Source organism: Zalophus californianus, chromosome 5 (assembly GCF_009762305.2).
Source record: "Zalophus californianus isolate mZalCal1 chromosome 5, mZalCal1.pri.v2, whole genome shotgun sequence".
NCBI lineage: Eukaryota > Metazoa > Chordata > Mammalia > Carnivora > Otariidae > Zalophus > Zalophus californianus.
Genome location: NC_045599.1, coordinates 48,878,879 through 48,904,797, shown reverse-complemented (window position 1 = coordinate 48,904,797; position 25,919 = coordinate 48,878,879). Strand labels below are relative to the sequence as shown.

At 35.4% G+C, this 25,919-nt stretch overlaps 1 protein-coding gene across 1 annotated transcript in view; it reads right to left on the bottom strand.

Annotated features, from left to right (window-relative positions):
- The window catches only part of CWC27 (CWC27 spliceosome associated cyclophilin), a 195,651-nt gene that overhangs the window by 159,179 nt on the left and 10,553 nt on the right, over window positions 1-25,919 (bottom strand). The window contains exons 3-10 of the mRNA XM_027605258.1: window positions 21,259-21,371; window positions 18,339-18,482; window positions 16,829-16,927; window positions 16,088-16,191; window positions 14,319-14,388; window positions 5,896-5,975; window positions 4,431-4,464; window positions 3,695-3,849 (exon numbers count right to left, since the gene is read on the bottom strand). Of these exons, the coding sequence (XP_027461059.1) occupies window positions 3,695-3,849; window positions 4,431-4,464; window positions 5,896-5,975; window positions 14,319-14,388; window positions 16,088-16,191; window positions 16,829-16,927; window positions 18,339-18,482; window positions 21,259-21,371 (799 nt within the window). The remainder of the gene's footprint in view (window positions 1-3,694; window positions 3,850-4,430; window positions 4,465-5,895; window positions 5,976-14,318; window positions 14,389-16,087; window positions 16,192-16,828; window positions 16,928-18,338; window positions 18,483-21,258; window positions 21,372-25,919) is intronic.

The window sequence follows — 25,919 nt, the reverse complement described above, 5'->3', positions numbered from 1 at the left end:
GGAAAAGAAAAGAATGAGTGGAAGGAGTTACTCTTATTTCACAGAGCAGGAAGCCAGGTGATCTGTTAGAGACAGTGAGCTCCAGGTTTGAACTAAGCACGGTGGGGGGTGGGAAATGAAGGAGCAATGGGGGCACAGCTAAGGCTGGACTTGTCCGTGGTGGTGTGATTCTGCTCAGCAGCAGCCAGGCGTGAAGGTATAGGCTCAAAGAAGATGGGCTGGGTGAGAGAGTGAGACTGACATATTTAGAAAAGGAGGAGGAAAGGGACATAAATCCTATGAAGTCAAAATAGATATAATGAGAGAAAAGAAAGGAGAGAAGGTAGGAAGTGCTTTGGACTTTTTTTCTCTTCAACTCCTAACCAGTTTTCAACAGTGTTAACAACTGGAGACACTGCTGAGAATACATTATTAAGAAGATTCTACTCTGTGTAAATTTGTTGAAAACTATATTGTTAAATACCATCCCCCGGCTTACACATTAAGTACTCAACAAACCTGCTTGTAGATTTAACATCCGAAGTGATAAACAGCTTTAACAGGGTCCAGATGTTTCTTAACCAACAAAAGCAATACCACAAATTTTCAGTAAAATTATACTCCTTGCCTAAAGCACTGGTAGGCTAGTCTATTCCCTGATCTTATTGCTTGAATCAGAAAATGACTGAAGGATAATGGACTACTTCTAGCACACGCAGATGAAAAGGCTGAATATTTGAATAGATAATGATTTCACATGGACATCCTATCTGGCTAGCAGCTATACCCATTATAATTCAACTTAGACTGAGTAGTGATATTCCTTTAAATTTAACTATCTTTTTTTTTTTACCACATTACAATTTTTTAAGACTCTTAGAGATTTTTCTGGTTTTTTTTTAACATAAAATTAACTTGAGACAAACTATAACGAACCTGGTATAACTAACCAAAAGCACTAATAATTGTGGAATGTTTTTACACTCAAGGGGTCATGAGACAAACATGGATATTTCTAGGTAAAAGTGAAAAACTGTATTTTCCCTTTGAAATTCTATACTTTCACCACTATCCTGATCTCCTTATTTTTCTTTTACTTCTCTTTGTAGGCAGGAGAGGTAGGACAGAAGGAGGAAGAAGGATGTGAATATTGAAAAATCTGGGGGAAGAGGGAAACAGTTAAAAATAGATGTTTTGGGGGTGCCTGAATGTCTCAGTCAGTTAAGCATCCCACTCTTGATTTTGGCTCAGGTCATGCTCTCAGGGTCCTGTGATGGAGCTCTGGGTTGGGCTTTGCGCTGGGCAGGGAGTCTACTTGGGATTCTCTCTTTCTCCCTCTGCCCCTCTCCCAACTCGTCTGCATGGTCTCTCTCTCTCTCAAATAAATAAATAAATCTTTAAAAAAATTAGATGTTTTAGGGGCGCCTGGGTGGCTCAGTCATTAAGCGTCTGCCTTCGGCTCAGGTCATGATCCCAGGGTCCTGGGATCGAGCCCCGCATCGGGCTCCCTGCTCCGTGGGAGGCCTGCTTCTCCCTCCCCCACTCCCCCTGCTTGTGTTCCCCCTCTCGCTGTGTCTCTCTCTGTCAAATAAATAAATAAATCTTTAAAAAAAAAATTAGGGGCGCCTGGCTGGCTCAGTTGTTAAGCGTGGGCCTTAGACTCAGGTCATGATCCCAGGGTCCTGGGATTGAGCCCCGCATCGGGCTCCCTGCTCTGTGGGAAGCCTGCTTCTCCCTCCCCCACTCCCCCCGCTTGTGTTCCCTCTCTCGCTGTGTGTCTCTCTCTGTCAAATAAATAAATAAATCTTTAAAAAAAAATAAATAAAAATTTTTTTAAAAAATTAGATGTTTTGGTGTTTTCACTATTTATTAAGGCAAATTTTGCCAAATAAGCTTTATTTAGTTCTTAAAGAAAATTCAGCTCTGCTAAATTATAAATTATTCTAATTACAGGGTATATAAGTATTGGAAATTGTATTTAAGCCAGTAAGACAGTAGAATTGAGGAATTATGCACTTAAACATAACAACTATTTGTTTCATCTATTAAAAACTAAAAATGGGGGCACTGTGTGGCTCAGTTGGTTCAGCATCCGACTCTTGGTTTTGGCTCAGGTCACGATCTCAGGGTTTTGAGATGGAGCCCTGTGTCAGGCTCTGTGCTCAGTGCAGAGTCTGTTTGAGATTCTCTCACTCCCTCTCCCTCTGCTCCTCCCCACCCCTCCCCGCTCACGCATGTGCTCTCTCTCTCTCTCTCTAAATATAAATAAATCTTTAAAAAAACTGAAAATGTATTTTTTGTCACATTATAAACCTAATTTTTAAAAAATTCATAGCTCTTAACAATCAGAAAATGCATGTCTTGAATGAGAGAGGGAGAAAAAATATATTGATTGTATATGTAATCTGACTTAAATTTACTGAGCTGATGTGATGTATAAGCCCTAAAATATTGTCAGTAGTGGCACAAAGGTATTCTACTACAGTTAAATACTATTTCCGAATATTAAAGTCATACCATCAGTGGGAATTTCTGGGAACTTTTCTGGTTACATAAAGGAAAAAACTGAGGGAATGAAGCAATGGAAACATGGAAATGTTTTTCATTCTTTTAAAGTTTTTCTATATGAAAAGTTGAGAGATAGCAGAAAAAAAGAATATTGTTTATATGTAGTTTATATGTAGTTACATCTATCTTATTCCCAAATGTAGGTGATCCAAAGAAACATTTTTAAAGATTTTATTTATTTATTTGAGATAAAGAACGAGTCGTGGGAAGGGCAGAGGGAGAGGGATAAGGAGAAGCAGATTCCCTGCTGAGCGGGGAGCCTGACTCAGGGCTCGATCCCAGGACCCTGAGATCATGACTCTAGCCAAAATGAGACACTTAACTGACTGAGCCATCCAGGCACCCTGAAAACATTTATAAAGCAATATTATTTAGGGGTGCCTGGGTGGCTCAGTCAGTTAAGCGTCTCACTTTGGCTAGAGTCATGATCCCACGGTCCTGGGACCAAGCCCTGCATCCAGCTCCTTCTCCTCGCTCTCACTGTCTCTCTGTGGGCGCACTCTCTCCCTCTCTCTCTCTCAAATAAATAATAAAAATAAAATCTTTAAAGCAATATTATTTAAAATATATACCATACAGTTGTGATATCAGAGTCACAAAGGAGAGTTTTTCAATTAAATTGCATTTCAGGAGTCACAAAACTCAACAACTCTTTACCATCAGACATTTCCTGAAATTTCTTTTTGATACCACTGAGATTAGGAGAGGTATATAGTATAAATCAGACTTGAAAAGATATTAAAGAACGTCTTCAGGCCCACATACTTTCATAACCAATTCTGACAAATTTTACTCATCTAAATCTGAGGACTTCTCTTTTCATTCTATACAATACTCTACTGTTCGTATTCATATTAAACAAACACAGCCTTCCATATCTAACTAATATGTTGTTTACCCCACATATAAAAATTTAGAGGCTTTTAAAGGAGAGATTAGAAAGAAATGAAGAAGAATTTGACTCACGGGACCATTGCTGTAAGTACTTTGAAACTGGTCTATTTTAGGCCTCCAAACAAATGGTATACATATCAAATATCATGAAAATTGTGTTTAAAAAAAATAAGTTGAATAGAGGACTTAATACTAATTTAAAGTGAAGTATAAAAAGACAGACTGACACCCAGAAGCACAGTAATTGACTCACCTGCGGCTAACTGATTTCTTCACTTCTCCCTCTCCAGCTGACTTAACATTTCCACTTGTGTCCTTTTTTAACTTTTTTGCAATTCTTTCTCTCATTAGATTCTTCTCATCACCATCAATATATTCATCATGCTCTACACCTTCATATTCTCCATCCTGTAGAAATTGAAGTGGAGTGTTTGCCAGGCATCCCATTTCCCCTTAAACTCCCAGAGATCCATTCCAGACTCTCCTCATTGCATTCTAGGCCAGTTTTGTTTTTTGTTTTGTTTTGTCTTGAATTAGTAAGGGCTTGAAGAATCTGTTCCAGGTGGGAATACTCCTGAGGGTCTGCTCTAGGCCAACTATGTAAGTATGGGATACCCAAATAAGGGGTGTTTGCTCACTTAACCCACAGCCCTTCTGTGCAACATGGGCTGTACTCCTGTATCACCCAGGATATTGTGTCTATCTACATTCCTATTCTTTCCCAGTGGGAAATGTGGCTTCTGCAGGCAGTTGGCGAGCATACTGACCTCAACCAGAGATTAATTCAAGTAGAATGAGGAGGAGGTAGAGAAGCTGAGATTTCTTCCTATAATCTCAGTCATACCAATTACTTCCCAGAATCCTCCTTTTTTCAAAATTTTAAATATATAATTATAAAAGTAACATACACTACCTTTAAGGAAAAAAATTAAGTTTTTATAAACATTTTCTATTAGTTGTTCAAACTATATATTAAAATTAATACTTACATTAGCTGAATCTCCTACTGCATCACCTTTTTCACTACAAAAAGAATGAAAACAAGAAAATTTTAGCTTCAAAGTGAAACTACGAAACTTATGCAAACTTTAGGATTATTCAAAATTTAGAATATTTTGCTAGGATTAACAGTTCAAAAACATTTCTTTTTTTTTTTTAAGATTTTATTTATTTATTTGAGAGAGAGAGAGAGAGACAGCGAGAGCAGGAACACAAGCAGGGGGAGTGGGAGAGGGAGAGCAGGCTTCCCGCTGAGCAGGGAGCCCAATGTGGGGCTCGATCCCAGGACCCTGGGACCATGAGCTGAGCCAAAGGCAGACGCTTAATGACTGAGCCACCCAGGCGCCCTCAAAAACCTATTTCAACATAGGAATTTCAGAATGGAATTGTAGAATAGAAACATTCTACAAAAGAGTCATTTTTACGAATAGAATAAGAAGTATGCTCCATGAGCATACATATGAATTCACTAGAATTAACAGAAAAAAGCAAACAACAACCAACGTTGCTGTTTATGAACAAAGGACTACAGTAAACAATTTCTACCATTGGCTTGATGTACTCTGGCTGAAAAAAACAAATCCTTCAAATACAAGGATATTAAGAAAAGACTTTTTTTTTAAATAGAATTTTTGAAAACAAGCTAAACTCAGTGCAATAGCATTTTAATTCCCCTTTGAGACACTGGCCCAATATATCATGTGCAATTGTATTTAACAGTAAGACATCTTCCCTTCTCCAAGAGAAGCAAGAGAGATAGACATTTTCTGTTAACTACTAAAATATATAAGAAATAACTACTCAATGGATTGGTCTAAAATGTGGTGACTTCACAAAACCTTTCGACTCTGCCTTGTTTACCCATCATACCAACTGGCACAAAAATGGGCTTTAAGGAAAAAGCTAACAAAGTAACTTTGAATTAAACATTAAACTTTTAAAGCAAACCATTTCCTATTCAAACTATCCCAAGATTTAAGTTTAGCAATTAAATTTAAATTTAATTAGTTCAACAGAAATAGATAGCAAGATGAAATTAAAGGGGCCAGAGTGCTTCCCTCCATTACGCTAGAAGCTCTGCTACGTCCATCACCAAAATGCTTTCGTTATTTGTCTGAGTTAAAAAAATTGGACTTAAGAGAACTGACCAGGGCGCCTGGGTGGCTTAAGCAGTTAAGTGTCTGACTCTGGATTTCTGCTCAGATCGTGATCTCAGGGATGTGAGACTGAGCCCCGCACTGGGCTCTGCACTCAGTGGGGAGTCTGCTTGAGGTTCTCTTGCCCTCTCTCTCTAACACTCCCAACCCCCTCACTGTGTGCTCTCACTCAAATAAATAAATCTTTACAAAAAAAGAGAGAGAGAGAGAGAGAGAGAACTGACCATTTTCTCACAAAGGCAGCAAGAAAATATCTGAGCCAGAAAATAATTTAGGATCACACTTGTAGCATACTAACCTTCCAACAGCTGGAACAGAACTGAGATGGGGATCATCCTTAAGCAAGTCATGACTACTTTTGCTTTTTCCCTTCATGCTCTAGGAAAAAATATGGGATATAATCATAAGTGAGGAAGAAATAATTTTTCTAAAAGGACAAGTTAACACATTTACATAAAATCTAGTACTGGTAAAATATGGCTAGCAAAAGATACATGTTCCTGAAATTTTCAATATAAATTAAAGCTTTATAAATAAGAAGCTAACTCTCACAACTGATTGAAAATACTCTTTTTAAAAATACCTTTTCTTCCAAAAAGTGATATATTCTTCAAAATAAGCTTACTGATTACTATTTCCAAACACTAAATCTTCAGTATGATTTACATACAGCTAAATTAATTCTTTGATGCAGATAGTAAAACTTAGAAGATAGTTCACAGACTAATTTGAAATAAATGCACACAATTGTTTTTCAAACATACTGGCTATATTGCACAGAATTACATGTATACATGTATTCTGTTTCTCTGAAGAGCCCTATTACATTCTTTGACCTTTAGCACAGAGAGAAAAACTTAATAGTTAAAAAAAATCTGAGAGGCCACTTAATACAGTCTCCCACCCAATGCAGGAATCTCCTTGACATCACTGCTGACTAGTCAGCCGGTGTTTCAACACCTGAAAGGAGCTTTTCCTTAGATACACACACAAACCACTCCTTTTCAAATGTTTTCTATTGTTGGACAGTTCTCTCTATAATTGGGGAAAAAAAGTCTGTGTGTAATTTCCAACCATCCAACCAATCCTAGCTCTACCTTCTAGAACTCAAAATGAACTACAAACAATTTCTGTTATGATGTATACTACACAGAGCTTAGTTTAAATACAAAGAGACTGGTAGGTATCACACTGGCCCCTACAGATGTCCACGTGCTAGTCCTCAGAACCTGTGAACATGTTACCTTACATGGCAAAAGGGACTTTGCAGATCAATTAAGGATTCTGAGATGAGGAGACTATCCTGGACTGTCAGGGTACATCCGATGTAATCACAGAAGTCCTTACAAGTGAAAGAGGGAGGCAGGAGAGTCCGTTTCATAATGATAAAGCAGAAGACACCATGGGCTACTGTTAGCTTTGAAGATGGAGGAAGGGTCCACAAGCCAAGGAATGCAAATGGGCTCTAGAAGTTGGAAGAGTTAAGGGAAGAGATTCTCCCCAGAGCCTCCAGAAGGAAGGCAGCCCTGCCAATACCCCACTATGTAGCCCAGTGAAATCTGGTTTGGACTTCTGACCTCCAGAACTGTAACATATTAAATTTGTTTTGCTTCAAGCCACTAAATTTATGGTAATTGGTTACAGCAGAAATATGAGATGAATATAAATATATTAACATCTTTTTAAAATTACTTAAATATAAACAATTAGAAAGATCAAGTTTAATACCATTTCATGAGGCAAAAACAGTTTATAAATGAGACTGTTCAACACTTCTTACAGCCTCTGTGCAAAAGGCCTAGCGGCACTCGTCATGCCATGTCCACCCCACAGATCCCAACCTTTTGGGAAAGTTTAATTCCTTGGACTAAACAAGGATAGGACAAAACATTCTTATTCTATTCTCAAAAGTGGTGTATTTGTCTATCAATATAACTTTTTCTGCGTGAGAAAAAAGCCTTTTTATAACTTGGGATTTGAGGTAAAAATGTTGGTATATCTTGCAGTGAAATACTGTGTGTATCACTGTGAATGTGGCACAGTTTAATCACTATTTTTAAATCTAGCTATTGTGATACTTTTATAATGGACCTACCATTTAACCTGCCTCATGGAAACTACTTGTCTGATTGTAAGCTTTCACTTGAAAAATATTTTCTGACATCTGTTTTTAAATTATACACAAAGATTCAGGAGTAAACTTTAAACCAGTACAGACATTTGAATACAACTATCATTTAAGAAAGCAAAATGAAAGGAGGGATCTTCCATAAAAAATTTTTCAAATGTCTGAAGCCTAGGATCATATTTTTACTTAGTTTTTACTTCTCCAAAGTACATCCAGTTCCTCAAGCATTCTCCATGTGCAGTGGTTCTTGGCTTTATCACCACCCTCCTCATGATCCTCCCTTCCTCTGAATGCATCTAGTTTGTCAGTTTTTCTTTCTTCTTTCTTTCTTTCTTTCTTTCTTTCTTTCTTTCTTTCTTTCTTTCTTTCTTTCCTTCTTTCTTTCTTTCTTTCTTTCTTTTCTTTCCTTCCTTCCTTCCTTCCTTCCTTCCTTCCTTCCTTTCTTTCTTTCTCTTTCTTTCTCTTTGTCAGTATCCTTCTTAAATGTGTTCTGAACCGAACAAAATGCTGAAAATGTGACCACTCAAAATGCAAAGAATTTTAAGTTTCTTATTCCAGAGACTTTACTCTTAATAATTCAACTAGGGCTTACAGCCTATTAAGTCTTATACCTATTCAGCTGATTGCATTAAATTCAAGTATAGAATTTACATGTACTCCCATTACATTTTAACTTACTAGCTCAAATAATCATGCACAGGTTGACAACAAAGCACTCTTTGGGCAGAAGTATTCAATCAGATATAAATCCATCTGACTATACTATCTCCCAGATCCCATTTCCTCATGTTGTCCACAAGAATATCATGAGAGACTCTGACAATGTGCTTTCCGAAACTCAAAATATGTTATTATGGCATTCTCCTATCATGCAATCCTATCAAAAAGGAAATGAAGTCAGTCTGGCAAGTCACTTAACCAGAGTCTCAGTTTCCTCATCTATAAAGAAAGGAAGTTGGACTATATCCCTTTGAGCTATAAAATTCTATTATTCTAAAAGAGATTTTATCAGGTAGTAGAAAGATACTGAAATAAATAATGAAGGAAAGATAACCCATGTGGGAGAGGTAGCTTGTCATGAATAAATGAGTGGGGTGAAGTAGTGTCTGTAATCCCACACTGATAATCCACAAACCAGAGGGGACTCTATCTTATTTCTCCTTTCACATAAAGCAAAGCCCCAATTCAGACTTTACCAATTATTAACTTGTGATGTTAGACAGGTTCTGGAATAAAGCTTAACACACTATAGAGTCACTGAAAAAAGAAACTTGATAAGCAAATGAATAATGAAACAATTATTTTCAAGACCTCTAGAAATATTTAATTTCACGCAAGCACTGAAACTGAAAATTGTTCTTAGTCATTGTAAAAGACCCTTACTTCACTTTGGTTCTAATTATTACACACATTTAAAAACAGTGAGGCTAACTTTTCAGAAATATATCTGTTGGTCATATTTTCCCAATGTTCAGGCTAGTGTTCCTTTTTCTTACCAAGGTTTCATTTTACCCCAAAGGTAAAATGTATTGGAGGGATTCTCAAAGTCTGAAATACATTACAAAAGGAAAATAAATAAAATAAACTTCCATTTTGATTCACTCTAGAATTTGTCTCATGCCCTCTAGAGAAATTTCCTTTCTTCTAAGCCAATAAACTTCAATGATTTTCTTTATCATTGTTCTATTTTCTCAAGCTAAACTTATTCATGACTTCATTATATAAACAGACAAAGGAGCTGAATTCTATAAGCTGAAGATTCTGCACAATGTGCCAAGACACATTCACATGTGGAGAATGGGTTGTTGGGGGGTCATGATATACAGGTGTACCCCCATGCTCTCCAAGGCTGCTCAAGCTACTATCCAGGACCCAGTGGGAGTGCTCAGGTAGAGCACTCGGGCAACTGGGCCGAGTTAAGGCTTCTAACCCCAGAAAGCTGAACTGCTGGTGAAGTTTTTTGCCAACCCTCTGGATTGCCTCAGCATGAGGGCAGCAGCTTCTGCATCATAATCACAATCATACCAGAGATTGTTTGATATTCTTTAGCTTTCCGAGAATCAAATATAAATTATTACACAGAGTATATTGCTTAAGACATTTGACTTTCAAAAACATTTTCCGAGATTGCATATTGTATCGAAGTAATGACTATCCACATCCTTATTTCATGTTACAAAGAGGAAACTTGAGGCTCAGAGAGACTGTTATCCAAAGTCACTGAGTATCAGTGGGAAGCGAAGTGCCAATATGAGTATGTCTGATCCCAAACTCATGCTCTTTCTGTTCCAACCCACTGCCACCCAAAGATGACACAGTTTATCATCAGAGAGCTCACAGCCTAGGACTCTACAGGCTTAATAAAGCAGAAGGAAAAGGGTATAATGTTTTAGTATACATTGAGAACACAGCTGTATGTTTCTTGTGTAATAAAACAAAATGGATGTTTTTAAAAGGAAAATGTAAGTATCACAAGACAGGCAAAGGTTAGATAAGAAAAAGGAACGACTAAGAAAAGACATTTAGAAAAGATGGTATTGTAGGTGTTGAAAATAAGTACGACTTTGACATCCAGAGTGGGACAGGACACTTCAGGCAGGGAAAAGAACATGAACAAAGACAGACAGAAAGGAAAACACAAAACATGTATGTAGAACAGCAAATAGTTCAGCTCTGCTAATACAGTGTTGCCTACATTTCCCTGATAAGAATTCCACAGAATTCACTAAAAGTACAGCTTCCCAGGCCCCTCCCTTGGAGATTCTAATTCCGTAGGTCTGAGAAGGGTGTAGGGATTTAATTTTTAATTTTTAAAACAATGTTGGACCTGATTTTTCAGTGGTTTTTAAGTGGTTTAAGAAGTAAACTAGAGGGCAGAGTTGGTAAAGGGGGTCACGGCCTTATTTCTATAGTCAACAGAGAGCAACCGTGACATCTTAATGAGGTTTCAGGAAGACTGTTCTGATGGTAATGAGTGGAAGGGAAGGAAGAGCAAGGAGACGGGAGACCAGCCGTAGACTAGGGCAGCAGCCCAGGCTAGAAATGAAGGCCTGAAAGAGAGCAGTAGCAAAATAAATTAAAAGGAAAACATTTGAGATATGTCATGGATGGAAAATTGGTAGAACAGTGCAACAAATTGGTTTTGCAGAGAAAGAAGAAAAAAGTCAGAATCTAAAATTCTTCTCTAGAGGATACTGATACCAGGGAGTAGAAAAAGAAGTCACAAAACAGGGAAAAGTCTGGGAAACAAAGATAATGAATCAAGCCTTGGCCAGGACTTGGGTTACTAGTGAGATATTCAAACATAGAGAGATGGCCAGTAGGCAGCTGGAGAAAAGAAAAGTAAGCCAGCCTAGAGATACAGATTTGAGAGTCAGAAACAAACATTTGATAATTTTATCACAAAGCAAAGAGTCAGATGAGAGAAATATGATGACACAATACTAGGCTTATATTATTCACATGATAATGGACTGTAGGTTGCAATTTTCTTGGCAAAAAGGAAGGAATTTACTTAGTCTTTCCACAGTTTGAAGTGTTTTTCAGGTTTGAGAGCAACATAAAGGGCAAGCCAACACTATCTGCAGTGGTATCCTTGCACATTTCAACCTCGTAGCAAACACTGATTGCTTTAGGATTATCAAGTTCACCAGAGTCAGTGTAAGTTAAACATTTTGTTTGTCTTACTTTGTATAATAGTAAGCAGCAGAGGAAGATATGCTTTAAACATTTAATATATACTGTTGTTGTTACAAAGAGAAAAAATTCAAACTAATTTCCTAGTAAAGTCGATCTCAAAGTAATGGTGAATAAAACTTACTTTAGACCAGAAATTTTTCTTTTTTTTAGACCAGAAATTTAATCCAACGAAAAGACTAATAGAAAAACTGCTTTCTCCTACCCTTGTTCTCTCCTCAGGGTGGCTCAGCCTAATATCCAGGCCCCTGTGTGAGTTAGGAAAGGGCAAGGGGCCAAGTGCACTGAGCTGCCTTATACCCCAGAATGCTGTGCTACCAGTGTAATTTCCTGCCAGCCTTCTCAATGGCTTGGGCTTGAAGGAAGCAGCTTCTGCAGCATTCAAAATCATATTAGAGACTTAAATGGCTATAGAAATCTAAGTTCAAAATTCTGATTGTACCATCTCCTAATTACACGGTCTTACACCAGTGATTTAACATTTCTGAGTATTGATTTCTTCCCTTAAATAGGAATAATAACATCTATAGCACGTGATTGTTATAGAGGTTACATAAAATAAGTATTTAGCACAGGTAGCAGAGAGGAAAATAATTACAGTACAGTACAGTACAACATATGCTTTGATAGCCACAGACAGATTAGCATGGAGAGAAGTTAAACTCAGCCTGCGTGGGAGATGGGTAGGGGAGGGAGGTGGAGGGAGTCCAGACTTGATAGTGGAGCTAAATCTTAAAGGAAAAAAATTAACCAAATAAAGGAGAACCTACCCCAAGCAAAAGGAAAAACAAGAGTGGGGGGATTGTGGGGAAGGCACGTGTATGTAAGGGAACTGGACGTCTTTAGAAAACATCATGAAAGGGACTCCAGGCAATTTCCAGATCTAACATTTGTGGTTTTGTCCATTTACAAATATACCCACAGGATCATGACATATGGTATATCTTTCATTTTAATAAGGCACAAATTTGGATCATGAATAAGGCAAGACTAGTGCACTGACATCTAAAGAAGATAACTTCTGAGATATCGAGGTGCCAGAGTGATTGATAATGTTGACGAGGCCTAGGGAACGGCGGTTTTCATATAAAGATGAATTTAATTTTGACATCTAAAGTAGAGATGTTTCCTAAAGGAAATCAAGAATGTGGGATAAAAGCCCAGAAATAATATTCATCTTTGTGTCCTAGAGTTCAGAATATTAGTATACAGGTGGAAGTTGAGAATCCATGGTATCAAATATCTGGAATACTGAAGACAGCAAGAAAAAATTATGACCAGAACGTTTCTTACACATGTCCATTTCAATTCAGTCTTAATGCAATGGGTAGAAGTAGTGTGCTTACTATATGTCCAACATTAGCCTACCAAAATCATCCTCTATGATGAGGGAAGCACATGGATAAAGAATTAAAAACAAGGGTAAAAATAATGTGCTTTTAAGTCAGTGCTATTGTTAGTGTTGGTTAGAAACAGGTAACTATATTAAGCAAATAAGACAGGGCTAAGTTATAGAGTTTTAATTACTACAACAAAACTTCTAACCCTTTAGGTCTCTGTGTTCACTAATTTTCTTTCTTTGTTTTTTTTTAAACACTGCAAAAAGGTAATCTATTTACAGAAGAGTGATTTAAAGGCATTATGATTTTCTTTATAAACAGATGTAAGAACAGGAATTGTCCACTTTTTAAAAAATTCTACATTTCAACCGTCCACTTTTATTTTTTAGAGAGGGAGGAGGTGTGGGGCAGAGGGAGAGGTAGAGAGAATCTTCCGACGTAGGACTCGATCTCACAATGCTGAGATCATGACTTGAACCAAAATCAAGAATCAGACACTTAACCAACTGAGCCATCCAGGTGTCCCTCGACCCTCCACTATTATTATAATCCACTAAAACAGCCTGTATCAATGGCTACCCCCAACCTCCACCCCTTCCCCCATTTCACTCTCCAAACAAATTTCCATTTCTTCATCATCTGAGGGAAGACACCAGAATCTTTGGGAGTAAAAACCCTTGAGGAAGATTTTCTTGGAGTATATTTAACAGATTCACTGCTCTAATATTGTCAAGGCATAGGTGTTTCAGCAATGAGTATTGTGTCAAAAGTGATATTCAGGAAAACCACACTTAAAGGCCTAGGGGAAGCATTGGTGGGGTAGAAGACCAGGAAGCAAGATATAATCCAAATACATGTATGTTATGTGGTTCAAATCCTAGCTCTAGCTATTTACTGGTTGTGTGACTGAGCAAACTACAACTTATCTATACCTTAATTTATTTTGGGGTAAAACTGGGATAATGATAATACCTATCTTAAAGGGCTGTGATGAGAATTAATGACATTAATAAATATAGATAGATAATATTAAAATGAATATAAAAGCTTTGGTCTGTCACTATTTATTATAATAATGATCATAATCATTATCATCTAGCAAACCACTTAAAACAAATAGCAATTAAAATCTGAATTACAAGGTTAAGTCATTTTTTAACTCTAGTTCTAACTGATAAAAAAAAAAAGCCAGGTTAAGAAACCCCACAAAACTCTAATTTCAAGAGAGCATATCATCTTAGGAGTTGCAATTATTACTGACAACAAATCATTTTACAAATCAGTTCAATGAACACTTCCTGACTGTGTACCATGAAAAACATGCTGTGCCGTATATATAGCAGGAGATACAAAAATGAGTGAGAAGAGAGCATATCATCTTAGGAGTTGCAATTATTACTGACAACAAATCATTTTACAAATCAGTTCAATGAACACTTCCTGACTGTGTACCATGAAAAACATGCTGTGCCGTATATATAGCAGGAGATACAAAAATGAGTGAGATATAGACCCTAATATCTTTTAGAATTCAGAACAAAGGGATTAGAATTTTACCTGACTGACTCGATTTACTTCCTCCTCTTCTTCTTCAGCTTCCTCTCCAAATGAAAGTAAACTAAAATTTCTTATTAAAAAAAGGAAAGAAAAAAGGAAATAAGAATGAAAGAAAATTGAGAAAATTAAACAAAACTTATAAATGCTATATTGTCAAGAACAATGCTGTTCCTGTAAAATAGAATTTACAAGAAGAACACATTTTAAATGTTCAGGAATATACAATATGACTTAGTATTCAGCAGAAATATACTAAGGATTGTATTTTCAGTATAATGTTAAGGCATTGGCCTCAGACCACAGATATTTAGTATATTAGATGAAACAAATGACCAAAGATCCATCCTGAGCACTACCATTAAATATATTAAGTCAAGCATGACAGAAATAATTAAGCCTTTTATATTTATAAAAACTGGTTAGCAAAATGGAGTTTTCTGAAAACCTAGTAAATATATAGCCCTGAGAGCACTCCAAATAGGAAGTAACTAATCTTTAAAAATGTCATAATACTTTAAAATTGATGTTACACATTGTCAAAAAAAATATAAACAATAAACTTAACAAAAAAAATGCCCATAGGGAAGAATAAACTGTTTGTCTTCTATGAGCCTTCAAACTAAAGACATCCCAAGGAAGATAAATAATAAGTTATTAAAACTCTCTCAAATACTGAAAAAATAAAAGATTTGGCAACAAGAGGAATTTTTTATTTCAAAACCTAGATGCAATCAATGACTACATCATCCCTAATATATTTGCTATGAATTAAAAACAAAAACAAAAACACCCAGCTTTTGGGCTGTTGTCAAGATAAATAATAGTGATGAAATATTGTATCTGAATATGGTGACTGCGACCTTTAACCCAGAGATAAATTAGTCAAAAGAAAAGAATCAAAAACTTGAATATCAAATACTCCGCTATATAAGAATTTATTTTGCCACAAGACATCAACTGCTTATTGAAATGGTTCCCATTTGACAGTTTATAAAAGCAGCTTAACTTCCTTATACTGTAGGATGTCACGGAAAGAAACAAATGTAATTGAATACCTATGCCACTGGGTGTTTTCAAATTCCCCTGCTCATTTTCTCTTCTTAACAACCAGATGTTGTAATTATAATCTCCATTTTACAAGATGGGGAAACTGAAGCTCAGAAATATGAACACACTTTGCTTCTTATAAATGGAGTCAGGCAGGACTGTATTTGGAACTGTCTGAATCTAACTATGAATACACTAAAATTACTAATAAGGATGCTACAATTCACTAAAAGAAGTTGAAATCTAACTCTCTAATATCTATTTTAATAAAATAGACAAAACTAATAATGTGAAAAATATTGTTCACAAAATACTGAAACTTATTTACTCCAAAACAGGAGTGAAAAGTTAAATTATGTAACCATGCAGTCATTATATCCTTCATACTTGACTTTCCAAGTTTTTTACACGGAGCATATATTAATTGAAAAACAAGTAAAAAAAAAACAAACAAAAATTCTTAACAGCACATTCACATACATAATTGCTACAGTGATCATAAATATTTATTAATACAGATTTCATATAAACATGTGACACAATACTTCTTTAGCTTAAGTTACATACAGTATTTTAATAAAAGAAATGCATATTTAGAAAAAAAAAACCCTCATAATTCAGATATCTTCCTGGTCCACACTGGCCTCCCCCTCACTAGTAAACAGTTGTTACAAAAGGAAACAAAATGAATGAATTTCTATTATTCTATTATTTCTGATTACTTTGTGCCTTTAGGCTTCAATTTCTTTACTTCTTCCTCTGGTTTCTCTTTTTTTGACTTTTTTATTTCTCTTGGAATGATGTCATCAAAAGGATTAAACAAAACCTATGGAAAAAATATTTTGAAAACATTATTCCATTTTTAAAAATTTCACAAGAAATTAAAACCAGTATTTAATTGCGTTAATGTTAACATCTGTATTATTTGTTCACATAACTATTATAAGTCTAGTGATATATTTACTACATAAAGTACTTCCACTTACATGGCCTCACTGGATTCTCCTGATAATCCTATGTGCAATTAAGTAAAAGGTATTTTATCCTTATTTTACAAAAGGGAAAAATATTCAAGAAAATATAATACCTAGTAAGCAAGACAAACTCAGAGTTTTGACCCCAAATCAAATGCTTCCAAGGACCTTATTTCCTCAATGAAGGGTCACTCTGAAATTACCTAGGAAGGCACTTCATTGAACTAAATAAGCCTAATTCTTCTAACTTTCCCTTATAAGTCAAGGTTTTCATACATTGGATTATCAGCTAAAGTCTCATCTTTGAAATCAAAACCTTCAATTAAAAAAAAAATTCTTAATCAGAAATTGTGCCTAAATTACAGAGATAAAATCTGAATTGTGATGTTAATTTAGTATAAAGCCTTTATCCAGTAGTTTAAAAATACTAACAGCCTGCTTCTCTTACATGATAGTTTAACTGCTATATCTTAGACATCATGTTCCTACCTCACAGCTTCTTATTCTGTGTGGATTACGTGGTCTTTCTTCCTCATCTACGTCAACTTCTGTCAACCGCAGCATGTTATATACTGTATCCCCTGTGACCTATCAAAGAAAAAAGAAAACTTAACTGTAAACTCTTATATTCATTCTTGGAAATAAGGGAGGGCTTCTGAAAATATTTTCCGATAATTAAAAGGAAATCTCTTATTTTTATATAGGAGCCTATGCATTAAATAATGCAAATAAAGCAACTTCATCTTCAGGGGAAAAAGCAGAAAGGGAGTTCAATCCCTCAATAACATTTTTAGAAAACTTCCAACATATATTTAACATCAGGTTTTATTAAAAGTGAAAATATAATGCCAAGTAACCTCGTACTGAATGACAACTTTTCATTCAAACAAAATAAACAAATTCAGATTTTAGAATTGGGTGGAACAAGCAAATAACAATATCATACGTAAGTGCTTTGCAGACATTAACTTCTTATAGTCTCACAAACATCCTAAAAGCAGGTACTGTCATTATCCTCCTTCTCTAGATAAGAAAACTGAAATTCAAAGACGTTACGGAACCAACAGTGACAGGCTTTCTGAATTCTTATCACTATGCTATACTGTGTCTCTAATGTGAAAGGTATATATTAGCAATTGTAAAAAGCGGTGCAGAATGACAATATAAATATCACTTTATTATATGCTTTCATTTTTTTTTAAAAATAGGAAGGAAAATCTATGAACATCAGACAACCTGTGTTGTAGTGGTTCAAATGTACCTATTTCTTAACCTATGTTTTTAAGTTTTAGGCAACCATATTGTATTGCATGTTTTCAGCATGGGTCCTTTCATTCAACATTTCTCAGCAGTTTTAAAATAATATCAGTTTTCCAGTTGTGCTGTTTTTTTCCCTTTCATCCTCACAAAGTCCAGTTTTGCCTAGACTGTGGGGAAACCATTCCTATTGAACCAGTAGAGGGAGCTATACATAGTGATGTCTAACATGCCCAAGACTTAAACAGGTGGGAATATATTTTTTAGAAGGGAGAGTGAAAAAACAAAACCCCAGAATCCCCTTTTAAAGAAAGATGTTAAATGTGAGCACGATTAAATAGGTACAACCCAAAGTAATATTTCAGGTAAAAAGTTTTAATATTAACATGACTTCCACTTTAAGGGAATTCATCATCGACAAAAATAAACTTTAAACTACTAAATGTTGTGACCTAGATAATACCTAGGTTTCTGAAAACATAAAAACAATATCAGATGAGCGACACAGTAGCTAAAATCATTAGTATGATGTTGGAAAAAAATTTTTAAAGTCATAATCAATGACTTATTTGAAACTTACAAATAAAAAATTAAGGTGGTCCCTCATAGTTCATTGTAAAAGGAATATATTCCATCAGTTTTAGAAATAATAAACAAAATCCCAGGAAATATTTTTATGAGGGCAGCTTCTAGATAAATTGGTCATATGTATCACAGAAGCTGAAGATAACTGGACACAAACCTTTCCAAAAATGGTATGCTTATTGTTGAGTTCATCTGCTCGACCCAGTGTAAAGAAAAACTGGCTGCCATTATCATGAGGACCAGCATTTGCCATGGCAACCAGTCCTCTCCGATTAAAACGTAACCGTGAGTGGAATTCATCCTGAAGCATTAAAAAAAAAAAAAGTTTAGTATATGATCTCAGTTATAAGGGTCTTCATATTCAGTTAACAAGGTTCTATACAACTTCTAATAAAAAATGCTAAAGTTTTATTTAACTGATTTTCAAGTATAATCAAATCCAATACTTACTTCCCTTCAGTACTGTTAAACTTGACTTCACTAGCCTGTAAGCATCTTCTAAACATCCTCAACCACAAATTTATCCTATTTTATGGGAAAGCTGCCTATTTACATGGAAAAAGGGCACTCAAAGGGGAAGAGATTTCTAAGTCATTCCCCTATTCCCATCCCTCAAAGTTATCTAACTTTTTAGAATGTTCTATTTTTTTCTCCAAAAAAACTACCTTTGAGTCATTGCAGGGTCTTCAACGACTGCCCCTCCACACTCCATTTTAAAGGTCATGAAAAAATGGCTTTCTTCTTGTCTTTTTTTTTCTTTGAAGATCTTATTTATTTATTTGACAGACAGAGACACAGCGAGAGAGGGAACATAAACAAGGGGAGTGGGAGAGGGAGAAGCAGGGCTTCCCATGGAGCAGGGAGCCCAATGTGGGGCTCGATCCCAGGACCCTGAGATCATGACCTGAGCCGAAGGCAGATGCTTAACGACTGAGCCACCAGGCCCCCCTTTCTTCTTGTTTTTTAATTCAAGGAATCTACTATAATCGTGCTATGTGCTTTACTCTGTTTTTTTAAAGGTCTTTGTTGAATATTTTCTGAACTGGCACTGGTCCCATTTGCCAGTTTTCCAAAGAACCAGAGCAAGCCTCTCTAAGGTGGATTTCCTGCTATGGTAGAGCTACATAACATACATTAGTCTCTTAGTTAACAAGGTTCTATACAACTTCTAATAAAAAATGCTAAAGTTTTATTTAACTGATTTTCAAGTATAATCAAATCCAATACTTACTTTCCTTCAGTACTGTTAAACTTGACTTCACTAGCCTGTAAGCATCTGAATTTCTATCCAGACCTGATACTAGACTCGTTTATAATATAGCCATATGATGTAATCAGTGCTTTTCAGAAAAAAAGTTATTTTTTCCTTAATAAATAACTGTCAAAGCTTTGAGCTCAGAGAGTCATAAACTTGGGATGCCTGGGTGGCTCAGTTGGTTAAGCATCTGCCTTAGGCTTACTTAGGTCATGGTCCCAGGGTCTTGGGATTGAGACCCACATCAGGTGCCTTGCTCAGCAGGGAGCCTGATTCTCCCTCTACCTCTACCTGCCGCTCCCCCTGATTGTGCTCTCTCTCTCCCTCTTTCTCTCTCTGTGACAAATAAATAGAATCTTAAAAAAAACAAAAAACAAACAAAAAAGAGTCATAACTCTTTATACTGTATCAAAAATTGCCTAATTGAAAAACTTAACAAGATAACGATATTACATAATAAGCAAAAATCTCAATTTAGAAAGGAATTATGAGAAAGCGCAATTCTGTTACACCAAACAATAGAATAAACAAATGCTTCCTACTAGGTGGAAGATCTAAAATCATGAGACATCTCAATTTGGTAAAATACAAAATAGTTTTTTAGTGATATTTGAGACTTTTTTATTATAACCATTCCTCATTTTCTAAGGCCATTATCATCTGAAAATTAAAGCAAACAGTTCAAGTATTTTTCTCAAGAATCACACAGTGACCCAGTAAAAAATTAAAAGAAAGTCCAGACCCTCTAGCTCATTAGTATAAACATGATGTATTCAAAAATTCTCATATTTTAAGAGCTACTGATGTTTATTCATTCAAAGAACGATATTGGTACCATCAGATTAATAAATAACCTACCTTGTAGTTTTTATTTGAACCCACTATTATTAACTATGATAATCTTTTTTTCTTTTTAGATCTATGTAGGCAGTTAACAAATCACTGACCTATTCTTGATTAATATACTTTTTTCTAACTTTTTTTATACTAATTCTTCTGTCCCATTGTGATTTCCTGTTATGGCATGCATTTTAGGCTACAAAGGTCTGTCATGCATAATTAAGAATGAATTCTGCTTTGGACTGAATTGCGTCTCCCCAAAATTCATACAATGAAGCTCTAACCCCCAGTGTGACTGTATTGCAGATAGGGCCTGTAAGGAGATAAGAGTTAAATGATGTCGTAAGTGTGAAACCCTAATCCAGGAGTGCTAGTGCCCTTATAAAAAGAGGAAGAGACACCAGAGCTCGCTCTCTCTACCATGTGAAGACACAGCAAGGAGGTGGCCATCTGCAAGCCAGGAAGAGACCATTCACCGGAAACTGAATGCCAGTACTGTATGTCTTAGCCTCCAGAACTGTGAGAAATAAATTTCTGTTGTTTAAGCCAACCCATCAGTGGTATTTTATTATAACGGTCCAAACAGATTAATATAAATTCCATATAGTGTGAAATAAAATATTTTAAAATAGGATGGCATATGAAATGTTCTAAAAATCTTTTATATTTACAGAGTTCCAGAGATCAGATATTGTCAGATATCAAGAATTATGTTATATAGTTTTTTTCTGACTCACATTTTCCTCATGACCACCTGCAGCTCCACCTCAATTCAATCTAGCATAAAAGTTAGCAATAAGACAACTTAGAATGCTTGATAGGGGAAGTGCTGCTCTTATACCTGTATAATCCTAAACATGTGATAGGTACCAGATTTTGTGCACTAATGTGAAATGCATTTTTTTCACGTGGGGCACAGTCATTTTCGATTAAGCAATCCAAACTGATTTGCAAATAAATAACAATAAAAATTCAGTTTCACCTTGAATGGGGCTCCATAGATAGACTCTCCACCAGTCCCTGTGCCAGTAGGATCTCCCCCTTGGACTATAAAACCAGGTACAACTCTATGAAAAATGGTGTTGTCATAATATGCTGAAAGAAATTTAAAATAATTTAGCAAAGTCTAAAACAAAGTGTATAGCTTTCAGAGTTAATATAATTAGAGTCACAGGATTTTTTTCTCAGACTATTAAATAGGCTCGTAATTCAAACCCTTTCTTCCCTACTTACTATAAAATGTCTACCCCAAACAGCACAATTTCTACAAAAAGCATGGTTGTTGTTGTGTTGTAATTATTTCCAGGATTCTCTCCAACTCCAGATTACAGTTTATGTATAAATATGTTATTTGGAAGCTATAAATATACAAGAGGGATCATATACAATCTCCCAATAGTACTTATTATCTGGAACCTGAAATCATTAAGGATACTTCACCAAGAAGAAGTTGTATGTGGCAGAAGTATGGCATCTCAGTGAGGTAAATCCTGAGCCAAGAAGTTGGTGGGGGCAGAAGGGCAATATTTACGGTTTGACAGAATCAGAGAGCTTATATTAAAAGGAAAATATATGTAGAATATATGTGTAGCCCTGAAGGAAGTGCTGAATAAGCAAAACCTATTCTTATTGTTGTAAAAACAAACAAACAAAAAACATGTAGCAGCAGAGTAGATGGGAGATGGTGTTGATTACTGAGTGTAGTCCTAGCTCAGTCACATGCTTAAGGATTGCAAAGCAGAAAGATGGAGAAAAAGCGTAGTTCCCTGAAAGCTTCACTGAGCTGCAGAACTGCCTGACACCAGATTTCTTGTCATACAGGATTATAAATGTCTTTATTATGTAAATAATATTGAGCTGAGTCTTCTCTTGCACCTAAACACAACCTAACTCACTCAATGACAAAGACAAATCAAGTGCCTACTTTATGAGTCAAAACAAGACTATGGTTTATCATAATTCATAAAGTACTATAATACAGCCACTGTATTATAATGTAAATAAATGTAAATAAATATAATTATTTACATTTGCAAGATCTATCTGGACCTAAAATCCATACTTTAAAGCTATATTGGCAGGAGATCCCCAGTGCAAAGAAGTGCTCCTTGGTTACATACAGAAACTGTAAAAACAGTCTAGAAGTATCTCTCCTATAAGTAACCATTTACTCAGAGTAGGTTAAAACTATGCAGCATTCAGGAGTTCTGAGTCATGCATCTTGTTGGCTGGCTAGCCTTAAACATACTTCTCCCACCCTTTTCTTAAAAATGGAGATATAATTGACATTTAACATTACAGTGGTTTCACGTGTACAACATGATTCAATATATGTTTATACTGTGCAGTGTTCACCACAGTTAAGTCTAACATCCAGCACCTCACAGTTACAAATTCCTTTTTCTTGCCATGAGAACTTTTAAGATCTACTTTCTTACCAACTTCCAAATATGCAATACAGTATTTTTAACTATTGCCCACGATGATGTACATATAATTTTCTCATTATAAAATATTATAAATTAACTCACAGTATTGTTTTGAAGATTAAATAAGATAATATGGAGGTAATCTATAAATTTTCAAGTCCAACAAAAATGCCAGGTCAAACTTTAATATTTTCACTTAAATTCTACAAATTTAAATATATAACATACCCCAGTCTATATCAGAAAGCTTTGGTCCCTAATATGCAGTCAATCAACATTTTGATCAGATCTGCTTTTTCAAAAGATCACTCAAACTCAGTAAGAAGAATGGAATGGAAACGACAAAGGCTAGAGTGAGAAGCAACTATTGTCCCAAGAGTAAAACCTGACTGTGACTTATACGGAGGTGCACATATTTAAGAATTCTCTAGGAAGCAGGGTCTATAAGACTCAGTAATCTATTAGATGTGAGGGAAGGGGGACATGAAAGAGATCTTCATTACTTGTGCTTTCAGATTTTAAAATTACCCATCTTACTCCTTTTTCCTATTTCCTGTTAAGCCCTTCAATTGGCTTTTTACTTTAAACTTTTTTAATTTTCCTAATTATACTCTTGTTAGATGAATGAAGTTATTATAATACTATATATATTGAGTAGGGACTTTCTATAATTTCTCTACACCATAATTTTGTATTTAATCTACTACAGCTAAAATTTTAAATGTCCACAAAATTCATCTCCACTATTTCTATTTCCATATAACATATTAATAATACTGCTGAACTATGCATTTATGGTTGTCCTTCTAGCTTACTATGTACCATAATAGATTATATTGCCCGCAATGTTTGACTTCTTAAATGTTTATGTATCATTCCCATAAGTATTTTGAAGAAAGAGGTTTTATAACTTCATTATGTGTATTCATAATAGTCTCCTGATTTTTCTCCACTATTGAAGAAAGAAATTTTCATGTATCTTAAATATTAAATTTCCTATTTGGCTGCTGTGGTTCTGGTATTTTCCATTATATTTGTATTTCTGGCTATACAGTATATGGATATCATAATATACTTTGTCTAATTGTATTTCTGCCAAGTATAATATAGGAATTTACATCTGCATTTTTAAGTGATTTATGTGTATTTCTTCCAGAATCTGGTGTTTCTGTTTAATTTTATAAATACTTTAAGGAATAACTTTTTATTTAAAACTCATTTGTTATCTGTCTGCCCTATTTATTTTAGCCTCTTTGTTTTTTTAAACAAATATTTCTGCTTCCCACTTTGTTTTGCTAACCTAAAATTTTATTCCTTCCTCAAACTTCAGAGGAACCAAGAAAATTATCAAAAGCAACAAGCTTCCCTTTCCTTCTAGCTTCTTAAACCTTTTCTTAAACTTAAATTTTTTTAAATTTTCACTCACTTTTAAATGTTTACCTATTCCCCAAAACCTGAAATCCAAGATTAAGTCTATGTAACTATAGATCTTTCATTTTCATAAAAACTAAAAACTTCCCCCAGACACAGAATGATGAATTCTGTATGATATCACTTGTATGTGGAATCTAAAAATGTCAAACTTGGGGCACCTGGGTGGCTCAGTCGTTAAGCGTCTGCCTTCAGCTTAGGTCATGATCCCAGGGTCCTGGGATTGAGCCCCACATCTGGCTCCCTGCTCTGCGGGAAGCCTGCTTCTCCCTCTCCCACTCCCCTTGCTTGTGTTCTCTCTCTTGCTGTGTCTCTCTCTGTCAAATAAATAAATAACATCTTTTAAAAAAAAAATGTCAAACTCATAGAACTGGAGAGTAAAATAGTAGTTGCCAGGTGCTGGTGGGTGAGAAAAATGGGGAGATGTTGGTCAAAAGGTATAAATTTCTTTTTAATTTTTTAAAGATGTTATTTCTTTATTTGAGAGTGAGCGAGCGAGAGAGAGAGAGAGAATGAGAAGGGGGAGGGGGTGAGGGAGAAGGAGAAACTGACCCCCTGTGGAGTAGAGAGCCCAACCTGACCCGGGGCTCCAACCCAGGACCCTGGGATCATGACCTGAGCTGAAGGCAGATGCTTAACTGACTGAGCCATCCAGCCACCCCATAAATTTTTAATTATAAAATGAATAACTTCTGGGGATCCAATGTACAGCATGGAAGTTATAATTAACAGTACTGTGTTGTATACTTGAAATTCACTAAGAGAGTAGATCTCAAGTGTTCTCACCACACATACACTCACAAGGTAACTATGTAAGGTGATGGATATGTTACTTAACTTGATTGTGATAATCATTTCACAGTGTATATGTGTCTTAAATCATCACATTGTACACTTAAAAAAATCATGTACATCCTAAATATATACAATTTTTATTTGTCTATAATACCTCAGCAAAGCTAAAAAAACAACTAAAAACTTCCCTTTAACTGCCATATATATGTCATGTTCCACCTTCCTGGTTTTTACTCATTTCCTTTTTAATTCTGGAAATCAACCCTTTTTGAAGTAAATACTGATATGAATGTTTTAAGATTTAGAAATATCATGACTTGTTTAAATCATAGAATTAGTGAATTAAAATGGGGTTCTCTAAATTGTATTTTTAAAACCCTGACTTTAATTTGGGAGTATCTTCATTTAAATTAGTCTTCTCAGGCTTCTTGTTAGCTTTTGCAGTAATAATTCTGTCTTTCACCTGTTCAATTTAAGAGAATTGCTCTAGTTATTTTTCTTATGATTTTCCTATTCTTTTTTCTGTCTCCTTGTATTCTTATAAGTAGGGGAATAATTTTTTGTTGTTCCAATTAAGTTCCACCATGACCTAACTTAAGAACTTTATTTCTTCTTCGCTATCATATTATATCCAGATGTTTTCTGTTTCTTCCATTCACCTGGTCATGGATTATTAATTACCATTCACTCTTTCTAATGTTTTTGTACTTTCACTCTTCCCCTGTAAAATCTGAGCTTTTGAGTCTTCAAAACTTCTTTCCAGAAACAAGTCTGACTTCTCTGTGTCTACTGTGTTTCTTGGTTCTGTTGATAGTTATTTGAGGCTTCTCTGTACTATCTGTCTGACTCAATTTCCTTCCTGCCTGCCATAGCAATTATTAATAATGGTCTTTGCAGATGTAGTTCTATTTTTTTTGGCAGTTTTTTTTTGGGGGGGGTCTGTGTATTTTTATATCTTAAATCTCCCCCTGGTAATTATCTATTTGTG